Raw genomic sequence first — 13,366 nt, forward strand, 5'->3', positions numbered from 1 at the left:
TTTCTGCGGCCTCCATGACGAATTATGATTTTAAAATTCCCGCGTAAATCAATCAATTTACCGGAATAGCACAAATCTCTCTCGTACGACCTTTTTAATCTTAAATGGAAATAATCAAGAATAAAGCACATTCTGAAAGTTTAAATGTATAATGTGCGATGGCTATTAACTGGAAACGTTAGGTAAGTTTTACCTTTTCAAGTGTCCGTTTAGGTCTTTGTTCTCACAAGTAATATCTTTGCCAGAGGTTGTTTGTGTGAAGCGAATTCTATCTGTGTCGAAAGGTGTTGGGTAAATGGCGTCTCGTGAGTGATTGTAAAGGGGTATTTTTGAAATTTTAGTCTCCCGAGTAAGTGGTGGTAAATTTAAAGAGTAAATCCACCGAATTTATAATACACCAGAGAAAACAATCGGCAATATGTCTCGCTACAGAGATTGGGATTTGTCATGCAAAGTGTTTGTGGGAAATCTGGGAAGTAGCGCTTCCAAATATGAAATTGAATCCGCTTTCAGTAAGTATGGGCGTCTTAGAGATGTTTGGCTAGCAAGAAACCCACCTGGGTTTGCCTTTGTGCAGTTTGAAGACCCGAGAGACGCTGAAGATGCTGTTCGGGGTCTCGACGGTATTAGAATGTGTGGCTCCCGCGTAAGGGTGGAGATGTCAACAGGGAGAAGCCGAAGAAGTGCCGGTGGTGATCGTCGTGGTCGTTCAAGATCACGAACACCACGACGTCGTTCGTACAGCCGATCCAGATCCCGAAGTGCATCACCGAGACGCTCTCGTGGAGATTCACGAGACAGAAGATAAACTAACAAAAGAAAAAAAAAATCAGGTGGGCAATTATTCATTTTTGCTCTCGTGGTGAGATACCATTAAAATTAATTTTTGTTAAACTTGTCGTGTGACCTTGACTGGAATTCCTGTAATACCTTTTTTTGCATTGTTACAGTATTATCATTTTTGTGTTCGCATGTTTACTTACACGTGTTGTTATATGTTGAAAAATTGCCTACAAAGTAACAGTATTTTCTTTCAGCGTTCAGCATGGCGAAATGTCTAGCCGATTCAGGTAGGCCTAAATTATCTCCATTGTATTATGGACTACGTTTGTTGTCTTTCGTGAAAGATCTGGAGCAGAATACTTTGTGTTTGTGGATTTAAATTTGCTAAGATGTTTTCAGATGTTACTTTTAATGACATTTAATATGTTCATTTGTTCATATTTTTTGTAATTATGAATTCATATTATTGTAGATATATCATGGAATGGAAAGATGTATGAGAAATTTTTGAAGCTTTACAGGTAAGAGTTTTGACGAAATCGACCGAAGATAACGTTTTTGTATTGTCCTCTTTAAGACGACTCATGCCATTACGTTAAAGAATACTTTTCTCAGAATATTCACGATATCTCGGTAATTAAAATACAGCTAGTGTACAGTAAGAATGATTGCCCTTACTGAATGCTATAACGAATTCTGTGAATTCCATAAGTCTATGTAAAACAGCGTAATCACGACTTAGGGGTGGGGTAGAAGAGAAATCTTCATAGCAGTTAATAAGTGATGAATTTAAAAGGTAAGAATTTGTGACAAATGCTGGTAATTGTCTTTCTTGTGTGTGTGTGTGTGTGTGTGTGTGTGTGTGTGTGTGTGTGTGTGTGTCTAAAGGGAAATGGTAATAGATGTGGAATTTTATACACCTCTAAAATATTCTTGGCATGCATGTTAACCTTTTCTATTCAATGCACTGTTCACGAGTGATGATAAATGTATATATTTTCGTAATGACTGAGTGCTTTAGATGTATCGAACACAATCATTTTCGTTGTCTACATTGAGTTGTAAAAGCCCTACATTTGTATTAGATCTCAGAATAAACTTTTCTGATAGCTGGAGCCTAGCTCTGACTTGTGAAACATCTCATAAATGTGATACTGTATTTTGTGAAAGTTTCTTCAGATTATCTTTTATTAAAATGTATGGGTCTAATGCTGCCTTTCATGTAAAGTTAAGGAAGCATAGATATTTTCAACATTCCTCAGTTGTATTGCACTTTCATTTTTTTCCCCCTGACATACATTGTGTTATGTTACTGTTTCATGAATCATGTTCTCAATTTTCCACAAACTCGTCCTTGCATTTTGTCCAACATTTATTGCAAACAAGAGTAAGGAACACACAACTAGTTCCATTCATTTTTTGCTTGGTTGCAGTTAATCTGTCAAATTGTATAGTAAACTTATTTCAGCTTGTACAGACAAAGATTGAAAGTAGGCCATTTTCCTTGTCTTGTGAACTGTGTTGTAATGTTGTTTTTCACTCTGTGTCTTGAGCAAGCAGTGAAAAAAAATAGGTGTTTAAAGTTCAAGGAGAAGCAATAAAGCTTTGAGGTTTGTCGTCATAATTCTGTGAGAAGGCAAAGTGGTTTGAAGAGCAGTCAAATGGAATTGAGGGAGGGGGGGGGGCTGACACTGTGTGGTAAACATAAACAGGTAAACAAGGATTAAATTAGGTGACGGTGAGGGAATTAGATTAGAAAAGCATACCAAAATTAGTTCTGTTGTTTGGACAACAAAATTACTTATAATGGCTCAAGTAGAGAGGATGTAAAATGCAGACTGGCTGCAGCACAAAAAGCATTTCTGAGGAAGAGAAATTTAGCATTGAATATTAATTTGTGTTATGAAGTATTTTCTGGGAGTATATGTTTGGAGCTTATTCTTGTATGGAAATGAAAGTTGGAGAATAAACAGTTCAGATGAGGAGAATAAAAGCTTAGGAAATCTGCTGCAGAAGAATGATGAATGTACGCATACGTACTGAATCTAATGGGGGGGGGGGTGATTTTTTAATTGCAACTTGACCAGATGGCAGATCAAATGGGAGGGCTCGTGCTGAGGCGGGAGGGAGGAATTGTAAATTTGGTGATGGAGGGAAGTGCAGGGGTTGAAGGGAATAATATGGGAACCATGTTCAAATGGATGTAGGTTGCAGAAATTGAAGGGAGATGAAGAGACTTGCACAGGATAATCTATTGTGGGAATTGCATGAGACAAGTCACTAGAATGAAAAGCACACCTATAGAATTTTCCAAGTAATAAAAGGAAAATGGATGTAAATAAGTTTTATACAATTTTCTTAAAATTTCGTTTTTAATTATAGCCTTGTGGACCGTCAGGTAGGGCTTCATGAATGCATTTAGCCTTTTACATTACTGTCTTTCGTCTTGCCTTCCCTCCTCCACCCCCATTCTTGTTTATCCTTTCACATTTTCACTCTCATCTGATTCCAGATGCAAATTTTCTACTTTCATGTAAGCTAAAATTAGTTCCTGTGGTATGTTCAGTCTTTAGAACATATTTTTATAACTTTTCTATTGCAAGTAGTATGCAGATTCCCTTTAACTACGTGTACTGTAATTGTGTTTATTCATGTAATTAGCTCTCTGGTTTATGCTGCTTACTGCATTTTCATGTGATAAGTTGGGATGGATTTTGTTTGGCAGGAAGTGAGTGTAATACTTGCCTTTTTACAGCAGCACTATTTTGCAGAGTGTACTGTCTGATGTGTAATTGCATGTCTTCTGCTTCACATCAAGCCCTTTCTGTATTAAGACTGCATTGTTCCTACGGTTTCTTCAGTTAATAACTTCCCTCACACTTGCTTATGAAATACATTTGGTGATAAATGTATAACAAGTTAGTCTTTAATACAATAAAGATTCAAGACTTCTTGAGGCTGCAGTGTATTGGTATTAGATTGTTCATACAATGTAGATTATGGCTTTTGGATTAGTCTCCATCAGATGCTGTTCAACAGCCAAGGAGAGTTACAGTTGCTCCTATCCATGATGCAATGTGTGATCTGAAATTTTGTATGAAGGCAGGCCGAGGAAGTCTAATGTTTCACATAAAATACATTGTGGCTGTGTGTCTCTGGTGATATTATTAAGAGCTACTGCAGACATAATTGCCTCATCACTATCCCGAGCAAGCAGAAAAAGTCATGCTATTAAAAAGAATAAAGGGTTCAAATTGCCTGCTGAACACCTCCCATCCCCTTATTGCACTATTTTTAGATTTTGCACATATTTATTTCCCAGACAAGCAGCTTCTTGTGTACAGTATGATGAAAAATATTTTGAATTTGTTTGACCCCCCCCCTCTCTCTCTCTCTCTCTCTCTCTCTCTCTCTCTCTCTCTCTCTAATTAAATGTGAGATTTGAAATTCAAAAAGATGTATCATATATGTCAGTAAAAACCCACTTGGTACAGTATGGTGTTTCTGTTTATTACTTTAAGTAAATTTTGTAGTCAGATGGAGCTTAGTTTTTCTGCCTGCCATATTTTGAAAAGTTATGCGCATAAAGATTTCAGGTCATGCTCTTTAGTACTGGAATGATTTGTGAACCAGTATTGAATGTAAATTATTCCATAGTCTTGGCTTACTTTGAATGGAACAACCTTATAGTATCAGAAGTTTAATAGCAAACTTGGAGAATTGTTGTAATGCATATGATATAGAGGAAAAAGTTAACGTTTGTTGCCTTAGGCATTTCACACTTTAGACTGCGAATCTTCAATAATTTCCATCAGTTTTCGCTGACAGCTGATTTTCTTTCTTAATTAGTACTTTGCTGCTTTCATTTTTGTTTTTAAGCTCTTTCTTTCTAAAATCTTTGTGTGCTCGAATCCACTCTGAAGCAGAATCTTAGTTATCTCTAGAATGAAACTTTCACTCTGCAGTGAAGTGGGCTCTGGTATTAACTTCTTAGTAGATTAAATCTGTGTGCTGGACTGACATTCATACTTTGCCTTTTCATGAGCAAGGGTTCGACCAGCTGTATTACCCAGACACAACTCAAACCCATCTCCATAGCTTTACTTCTGCCAGTACATTTCCTAACTTCACACTTCAACGAAACACGTTGGCTATCACTCCTGGAAGAAAGGATATTGGAGAGACATGGCTTAAGCCACAGCAAGGGGAATATTTCCAGAATGAAATTTTCACTGTGCAGTGGAGTGTGTGCTGATATGAAATTTTGCTGACAAGTGTCTCAGTCGGGCGCACACTTTTAATCTGCTAGGAAGTTTTGTATCTTGTTTTGGCACCTATGCACAGCTAAATCACTCCACTGTACACAGAGCTTTTGTCTTGGCTACTCAAGGTGTTAAAATGACAAATGTAATATATGTATCATATGACTGTCTCACATCTGATGCAGCAAGGAAAACTGCATTGCTAATTACTATTAGTAGATGGGAACAAGGGAGATACTCGGAGGGCAACGTTGGGTGCAAAGACCATTGAGTTAAACATCATTGTTAGGTGGTCATGACAAGTGGATTGAATGAGTGTGAAACATTGCTGCATATGACTTACAAAAATTTGATGCTTCGTACGAGGCACTGTTCAGTTTTAGCCTGTAGTGTTTCTCCAGTCTTTATTATATGGGATTTGTGTGAAAAATTTGCAAGGTGTTGGAAGAATTACAAAAATTTTATAATGTCTCATTTTGCTTCTTATTTAGAATCAGATTTTTAAACTTAATTTCTTACAGAAAAAAATCCGTGGTATATGAACACAATTGCTTCTGTTACCTCAGCACTTTTCATTTGTGTACATAGAATGTTCTTAGGAGGGCTGTTTTTTATAAGATGGCTCGACCAGTGAAGCCAAAAGTTTTTGAGAAGGTAAAGCTTATTAAAATTCTTCAGAGTGCTGTCAGCTGTACAGTTTGGCATCCATATTTTTAGTGCAAAGGACAATCCCATTGGATGTTACGGAATGGTAGGAAGTGTCATTATCAGGTGGTGCTTGTTCGTACTTCGCAGAATGTCAATGGAATGTTATTGCTTTGCTCAGTAGTGAGTGGTGAAAATAAGATTTAGAGACTGTATTCACAAATCCAGGAGCTATTAACAGCATTAAGAAACTAGCAATAAGTTAATTGACTAAGGTAAAATTAATAGTGGATGTTCTTGACAAATCCCACCACTGCTTAGTTGTGAAGGAATAAGAAATGTTTTGCAGATATTTCAAAGCGTTAGCACTTACTTGGTTGAGAAGATATATAAGTGTACACGCACATGTGCACACCAAACAATATGTGGAAGCCAGTACATAGCACCTGTTACCTTTATACTTCATCCTGTTTTCTTCCTAAGTGTTTGAAAAACTTCCAAAAGTGTTTTCCTTCAATAGAGTTAATTTTTTAACTGTTGAAACAATTTTCATTAAAAGGCTTGCTTATATCCTGTTTGTCCATCTGTTGTAAAAATATTTGTTCCTTTGGTATTTGATCTCCCACGTTGAACAGCACTTAAGTTGTCATGCAGGCTTTGCAGTGTGTCTCAAAAACATATCAGAATACAAGATGAAGATTAAGAGCAAGAAATGAACTATATATGTTAGTGTTGAGAGTATTCATTTGTTTCCAATGTTAGCAGATTATGCCATAGTACATGTGTAGTCTTCTACATACTCAGGATTTTAAAACTGTATGCTTGTCACATTCAGTTGATCATTGGCATTCTGCAAGTATGTATTGTGCACACATCCTTAGTAGTCCATTTAGAAGTCAGTTGCGTAAAGCATGCCTTTCACAAAAATGGAGTACAGAATGTAGAAACTTTCAATTGAACAGCCATAAATGATAATCTTTAAAGTGCATTAGCTGTCAGTTTCAGTGACAACCATTGAAGTGAAAATCTTCCCATTGTACTAGGTTTTTCGGAAGTGTTGGATGTTGTAGTTATTGACAGTAAAAACATTATTTTAGTGTTTTTGACTCATTATAATGCAGGCTAATGTTATGAATTTAAAAATACCCTCTGTAAATGCTGAGTGTTGGGGGCATTTGTCCAGTACAGTTGCACATTCAAAATGTAGCTCCCTTGCAAACATCTGTGGTTTCTGTAATGTAGGTGAATTCTAGAATGTTCTCCAGTTTCCCATCATGATTCAAGCGGCTGCTGTCTATAGCAAATTTAGCAACAAAAGTTAAATTTTAGATTTCTTCCCACCATAATTTTCTTTCCCCTGCTCCACCAGAGTAATTTAGTTTGAAAATGTTATTGGCACAAACATCTCTAGGAACAGATATCTATGCCCATGACTTGGAGTGCCAACTTTCGTTTTATCCTTTTAATACTTAGTGGAAGACTGTTTTTGTTGCCTTATATTAAGTTGGTTCACCCTTATTTCCAAACCAGTTATGAAGTATCACACATTGACTTCATGAAATAAGGCCTGTCAAGAACACATTTTCATAACTCCAAATGCTTTGTGTAGTTAGCAGTGTGGTATCCACCTGTTAAAATTGCTCTTGACAAGAACACTCTTTACCGTATGTTTGACATGATTATCAATCTCATCTTCAGATTACTTGAATGTACAGCACACTTCTTCAGTCATTATCTGCACTTAACACTTTTTATTTTGTGGTAGCCATTGATAACTATCCTGATCAAGAATTTTTGTTCCCCCACCTTTGTCAGAATTCATTGAAACTGATGATGGTTGCCATCAACTATGCTCCTCACATTTCGATTTGTAGCAGCTGGTACTTCGGGTATCATTATCTTCCCACACCTTCCTTGTTCCTTTGTTTGTGAACAATGCAGGGGAAGGATTATCATCAACACGGTATGAAATCACCCCATGATTTACAATCATGATCACTTCCCATTACGTATGTTAGAAAGTAAGATGATGCTCGACTCTTCATAAAATGTGGATTCTCATAATTTCACAGGTTAACCTCTCTGCGACACTTCTTTTTGTATACTCTGCCAATGAAAATTTGCTAGTTAAACCTATCACAAAAGTTTTTTTCTTTTGATCCATCGGTTAAGTCCTTTATGGAATAGCATTACTCACGAATCAGTCAAACAAGGATTTTGTAAGTTACCTCTTTCATGGCTGGATTACATTGAAGGTGAAGAATTCTCAGTACCAAATATAATAGCTCTGCACATTAATATTGAAATAACGAGAAATTGTAAATAATTAGGCAGAACAGTGTCGGTTTCAAATGACGGTATCCAGATCCCATACAGAGCAGTCTGCATTTGTGAGCCACTGATAATTAAGTTAGAACATTAGCTTAGGTTGAAGCTGGGCTGATAAAAATGAGTACTTATCCAACAAGTATATGTCATATTGCATCATGGTAAAACTCCATAGTTAAATTGTAAGTTTTTTGTGGCTGTTGTGCCGAGAAAGAACATCATTCATAACTTTAATTAGAATTGAGTGGAATAAAACATCTTATGTTCAAACCACACTTCAGGTTAGAGTTAACACAAAGTGCCTAAACTATGGACTTAGTAGTAGCACTTTCCGTACCTTCGTCAAAGTGTTCATTTCTGTATTCTGTCTTGATTCTTCAGTACATAATAAATAAAAATAAAGACAAGTGTAAGTTAACAGTACTCCTTGTTAAAATAAATTACAAAAATAATCTACTAGTAATAAAGCAACATAATTAGGAAAAAATTAGGCGGATAACTTTTTGTTGGAAACTGAAATTATGCAATAGTATACAGGTTTGTTCATTCATGTATCAAATATCTTGATAATATAATTTAATCTTGCTGATACAAGAAGTTGTAAAATTTTTCTGTAATATTCTGTTTTGTACCAGTTTCATAATAGTCTAAGCTGCTAGGAATACTTTGACCTGTTGATAGTGAATGTTAGGCTGCTAGGTACTTGCCAATTTGTAAGAATGAGTCTGATTGACAAGGTTATCTTATGAAATACTATTGCTGGGCTGAGTCTTGTATGCTTGTAAAGTACATACCACCAAATTACCTTTATATGTAAATCATCATAGGATGTCTACTGTGCAGTAACTCCAAATGTGCCACATTATGCAGCATTTATTTGTGGGCAATAAAATGCGAAATGAGCCAAATGCAAACAAGTTGTAGTTGCTGTATTCTTCCGTCGTCAGGTGGTATGATACAGTTTATGATTACAGTGAGCTGTATCTGCAGGGAGTGCGCAAGAATATCACTTGGTCACACATGGAATAACAAAATTCATTCCATGATTCACAGTAGTTAGGCACATGATGTAAGCAGTGCGTCTGTTCACACGTGACAACTTCCACTGCTTCCTGCTCTGAAGGTCAGTACTCAGTGAAAGCACAGTGCTACATATTATGCTAATGCAGTATCGTGCAGTCTAAAATAAAAACCTGAAAAATAGGTTGATGGTTCATCAGCATTGAAGCTGCTTGAATTGATGCTGAAGCACCATTGACTATTTACTATTGTTCACCTGGAACATTGCCTAGAAGGCAAATGGTGATCTTGTCAGATTTTAAAAGGGGTTTGTATGCAGAAATTAAGCTGCTCACCCTGAGCAAAAAGGTTTGTTGGTTCTAAGTGAAAAATGGTCTTCATATAATTTTGCTGTTACTCAGAGGTAGAAACATGCATGGAATTGTTTTATACAAGGCATGTCTCAAAAGTAATGGTGAATTGATGTGAAAGTGACTGCAGTGATCAGCTCACAGTAGTACGTGTAAATCCTTGGATGTAAATAACCACATATCCTCAGTTATGCATGGCAGCAATGTGAATTGGCTGTGAAAATACAAGATCATCATCAAACGTAAGAGGCAGTGAATGTGGTGAGGCTATTTTGTAGGCATAAGAACTTAAGATTTAAAAAATGCTGGGTAACTGTTGCTTCATAATTCACTTGTTATGGACTTTTTACTGGTGTGTCTTATACTTCTTATTACCCAGAAACTGAAAGATTAAATCTAAAATGCTCAAGATGCTCTCAAAAAATTGGAATTTGCAGTTGTTAGCAAGTAGTGGGATCATAAAAGTGAAATAATTCACATGGGTGGAGAAGAAACAACCACTTCCATATGACAGCCAGTTGGAACAGCAGTGCATAAGTTTCATCACTCATTTACTAAAAGTTCAAGACAGTCTGCCCAGAAAGTTTTGCAACTGCATTTTGGAAGCTGAGTAATATTCCTTCGACAAATTTCATATAGCCCAGAATATCAAAATAAAAAGTATTCTGAAACTGAATGTAGCTTGCTTGTGAGGGACAGACAGTGAAATTAGAATAGTGTTTCGTCTCTGTGACATGAGAAGTGCTTTAAGAATGATTATGACCATGCAAAAGTGTGTAAATTTTGTCAACATATGACATTTTCCAGCCAATTGGCCCTTATTTTTGAGACACACATTGTATATACCTGATGGCAGAAGATTATTGTATTATTGGCTTTCATAGACTTAACAAATGCTTAAATATTACAATCTACTAACATTTAGAATCCACAAATGCAATATTCCACTGTCATCACAGAATTAAGAAATGCAGTTCTTTGCATCTTCTAACCAATGAAGTAAAACAGTAGATCTGTTGATATAATTTTAATGCTAATGAAACGTGTACATGCATAACATTTAGATACATCACTATTTTAGTTGGTGCTACCATAGCATATATAATGTGCAGTGTAGCTTGAGTGTTCTATTTCATGTGAGCAAATTAAGTACAAAATAAATATTGATGGAGAGGTGCATTTGTGTTGGTTATCACTGTTAACATTGATAGATGCAGGTTTGTGCTGACAATTACTCTGAGGCCATTATATAAAAAAACACTTTAACCAATGGGTCCTCCAGAGCCGAGATTCTCTGTTGGAAACAATTGTATTCAGTCCTAACTTTGAAAATGTTCTTCAGAGGACGTGTACCGTATTATTGTGGCTCACTGCTTAAATTTACAATGATTTTCATTAGTCACCTGTAAAAATAATGAAGTCATAGATCTGTTTCCTGATGGGAAATAATGTGCACATGAAACCATATTATATAGTCTGGCAAAAACTACAAATTCCATTGTGTGTTTGAAGGCCAGTGAAACGTGATTTTCTTGACACTGGACAATTAATATCAAACAAGAAGGGGTCTTTGTTTTGTTATACACCAAAAGTATATTATGAATGAATGGCAACACTGTCTGATAGTAATGCCTTCCACATAACATTGCCATTGATTGTAGTTTGGACACTTAGTGTGAGTTATTGTGTACCACTCATTATTTACATTCCACTAATGTGAATTTGTTTATAAAGTACTACCCATGCTAGTGTTTCTTTGTTGTGGAGCAGATTTTTTCAGTTTGTCAGCAGTTCCTTTATGTAAAAAAGTTCAAGTGTACATGGAGCAGTTAGAACAAAAGAATATTCCCCTGTGTTGGTGCCATCTCCAAAGTAATCACTTGAGTTTCTGCCTTGCTGTGTTGTTGTTTCATGTATTCTTTCCATCACATCAAGACAGAAACTGAAGTGATTACTTTGGTGACAAGACTAACAAGAGGGGATAACGTTTTGTTGGTAACTGCTCCATGTAGACTGACTTATGATCTTAAGTGGGGTGGGGGTTGAAAAGTAGATTTACTTTAAAATGTGCCAACCTGCTGTTTAGTGCCTCATGTAATTCATATTATTTTGCTTTGATTACATCTACGCACGTTGGCCAAGGCATTGTGGGGGTCATTCAAACTTACATATTGGACATAGACATACTATGTTGTTACATGTTCAGAAATTATAACATGGTGTTCACAAGTTGTTGAATGAAGGCCATTATCCAGTAAAATCTAAACTGAAAAAAGAGATGTAGGGTGTTCATAAGGTAATTATGTTGCATTCTTATCATTCATTTTCTCTCTGCAGGTTGATCAAACTGCCAGGATGAAGAGGCTTCGACATACATCTCCAACAGAAAAAGTGGACAACCCATAGTAGTTGCTTTTACCAGGAGGCACGTGTCGTTCACTGAAAGCAAAAATCTTATACAACATTGTCAAACTTCAATTTCTCAGAGCTTTGAATACTAGGAAACTAACAGGCTGCACCATGTGGCTCCTGTGGTGGCCCATTCAACAATATTCCTCACAGTTTTGTATGCATCATCACATCTCAGTTCAGAATGTACACTTCCTCAGTTTACTCCATATATGCTTACTGGCATCTCATGAAGTATGACTGTTACTGTAAATGCATGCTAATACACATTCCACAGCACTTGTTTTTTTGCCTAACATAGTGGCCCCCTCTCCTGTGTTCAAGTACTCAGGAGATGAAGATTTGCAATGTTCTAAATGTAATTTGGTTTTCAGGTGTTAAAAGTTTGATATATGCATATATATTGATTTATGCTCACCGACATTCAAATAATTAATGCGTAGTTATGAAGCACAAACTTCTTTCTTCTTGGGGAATGGTTTACTTTGATTTTTGTGTTCACAAAGAAGTGCCATTGTCTGTCTAATAATGAAAGTATAAAGAAGTTGGTACATTGTAATACCAGCAACCCAGTAAATGTTAATTAAACTGAGTGTCTAAGGATAATTGTTCATGGTTATTGTTTCAGTGAAGTTCTTTTCATGAATATGTATGCCAATTTTGTATCCCACTAGCTGTGTAATAAGTAGGTAGTACTGTTGCTGTTACTAAGTAATAGTATACAAAATCAATACAGTGTCTCTAGGTTATATAAAAGTGTTTATTAATAATATACTGGGCTATTCACTGCAAAACTTAATTGCATCTCTACCATCAGGGATTAATTTTCAGGGATGGACATGAAATTACTATATTTACTGTCAGCTGAAGCCGTGTTTGTTCTGTTGCTTTTAAAGTGTGACTTTGTTCTTCATGGAACAGAATTGTTATAATTTCTGATTTTCTGTGCTCATATCTGGGATGCAGAATGTCTCTTCCACCTGGCACCCTGTTTGATCCATTTATAATTTCTCTTAATTGTGAAAAGTCTTTATACTAAGTATCTGTAACTTGTTTGAAATCCATGTCAAAGTTTCGAAAATAAAGATTGAACGAAAAGATTTATTGGATCTTCTTAAAGCTGTTCTTGTCACTTGTGTTAAACATGAAAACAACCTAGTAATTCTTACCAGTATGTGCTTGCTGTTACCACTGAATAATAGTGCAGCACATTTCCTCATTAATTTGTTGCAGTTTATTTCAGAACACAGTGATGTAGTAGTAATCATAGCTTTCACAGTAAATATGTAGAATATTACCTTTTTTCTTTCAAGAAACCTTTGTGGTATTAAAAGTTTTTACATTCCAGTAAATATTGTTATTCTTTTGTATAGTTATGAAGAAGCAAACAGTTGCTTGATTATTGAGTGAGATAATTAGGAGGAAGAATTAAATATAAAGTTCATTCAAAGAAGAATGTTATTTATCAACTAGACTATTGAAATTTTAGCGTCAAAAAACTGACATTTTGGTGTGTGTGTCTGTATGTGACAATCTTTGTCCCTTCAATTATTGACCTTATGAATTAAC

At 35.9% G+C, this 13,366-nt stretch overlaps 1 protein-coding gene across 4 annotated transcripts; it reads left to right on the plus strand.

The window, feature by feature from the left end:
• The first annotated feature begins 246 nt into the window (after positions 1-246).
• Positions 247-12,916, plus strand: LOC126480741 (RNA-binding protein 1-like). Of its 4 annotated transcripts, none has more exons than XR_007587462.1 (3): positions 247-833; positions 1,038-1,070; positions 11,726-12,916. XR_007587462.1 is itself a non-coding variant. In XM_050104011.1 (2 exons), the coding sequence occupies exon 1, from the start codon at positions 419-421 to the stop codon at positions 806-808; it is 390 nt and encodes a 129-aa protein (XP_049959968.1). In that variant the 5' UTR covers positions 247-418; the 3' UTR covers positions 809-833; positions 11,726-12,916. The 4 variants fall into 4 exon arrangements, 2 of the variants coding, with proteins under 2 accessions (XP_049959968.1, XP_049959970.1); XR_007587463.1 differs by lacking the exon at positions 1,038-1,070 and adding an exon at positions 8,993-9,141; XM_050104011.1 differs by lacking the exon at positions 1,038-1,070.
• The last annotated feature ends 450 nt before the right edge of the window (positions 12,917-13,366 follow it).

The sequence above is a fragment of the Schistocerca serialis genome, chromosome 5, assembly GCF_023864345.2.
Source record: "Schistocerca serialis cubense isolate TAMUIC-IGC-003099 chromosome 5, iqSchSeri2.2, whole genome shotgun sequence".
Lineage (NCBI taxonomy): Eukaryota > Metazoa > Arthropoda > Insecta > Orthoptera > Acrididae > Schistocerca > Schistocerca serialis.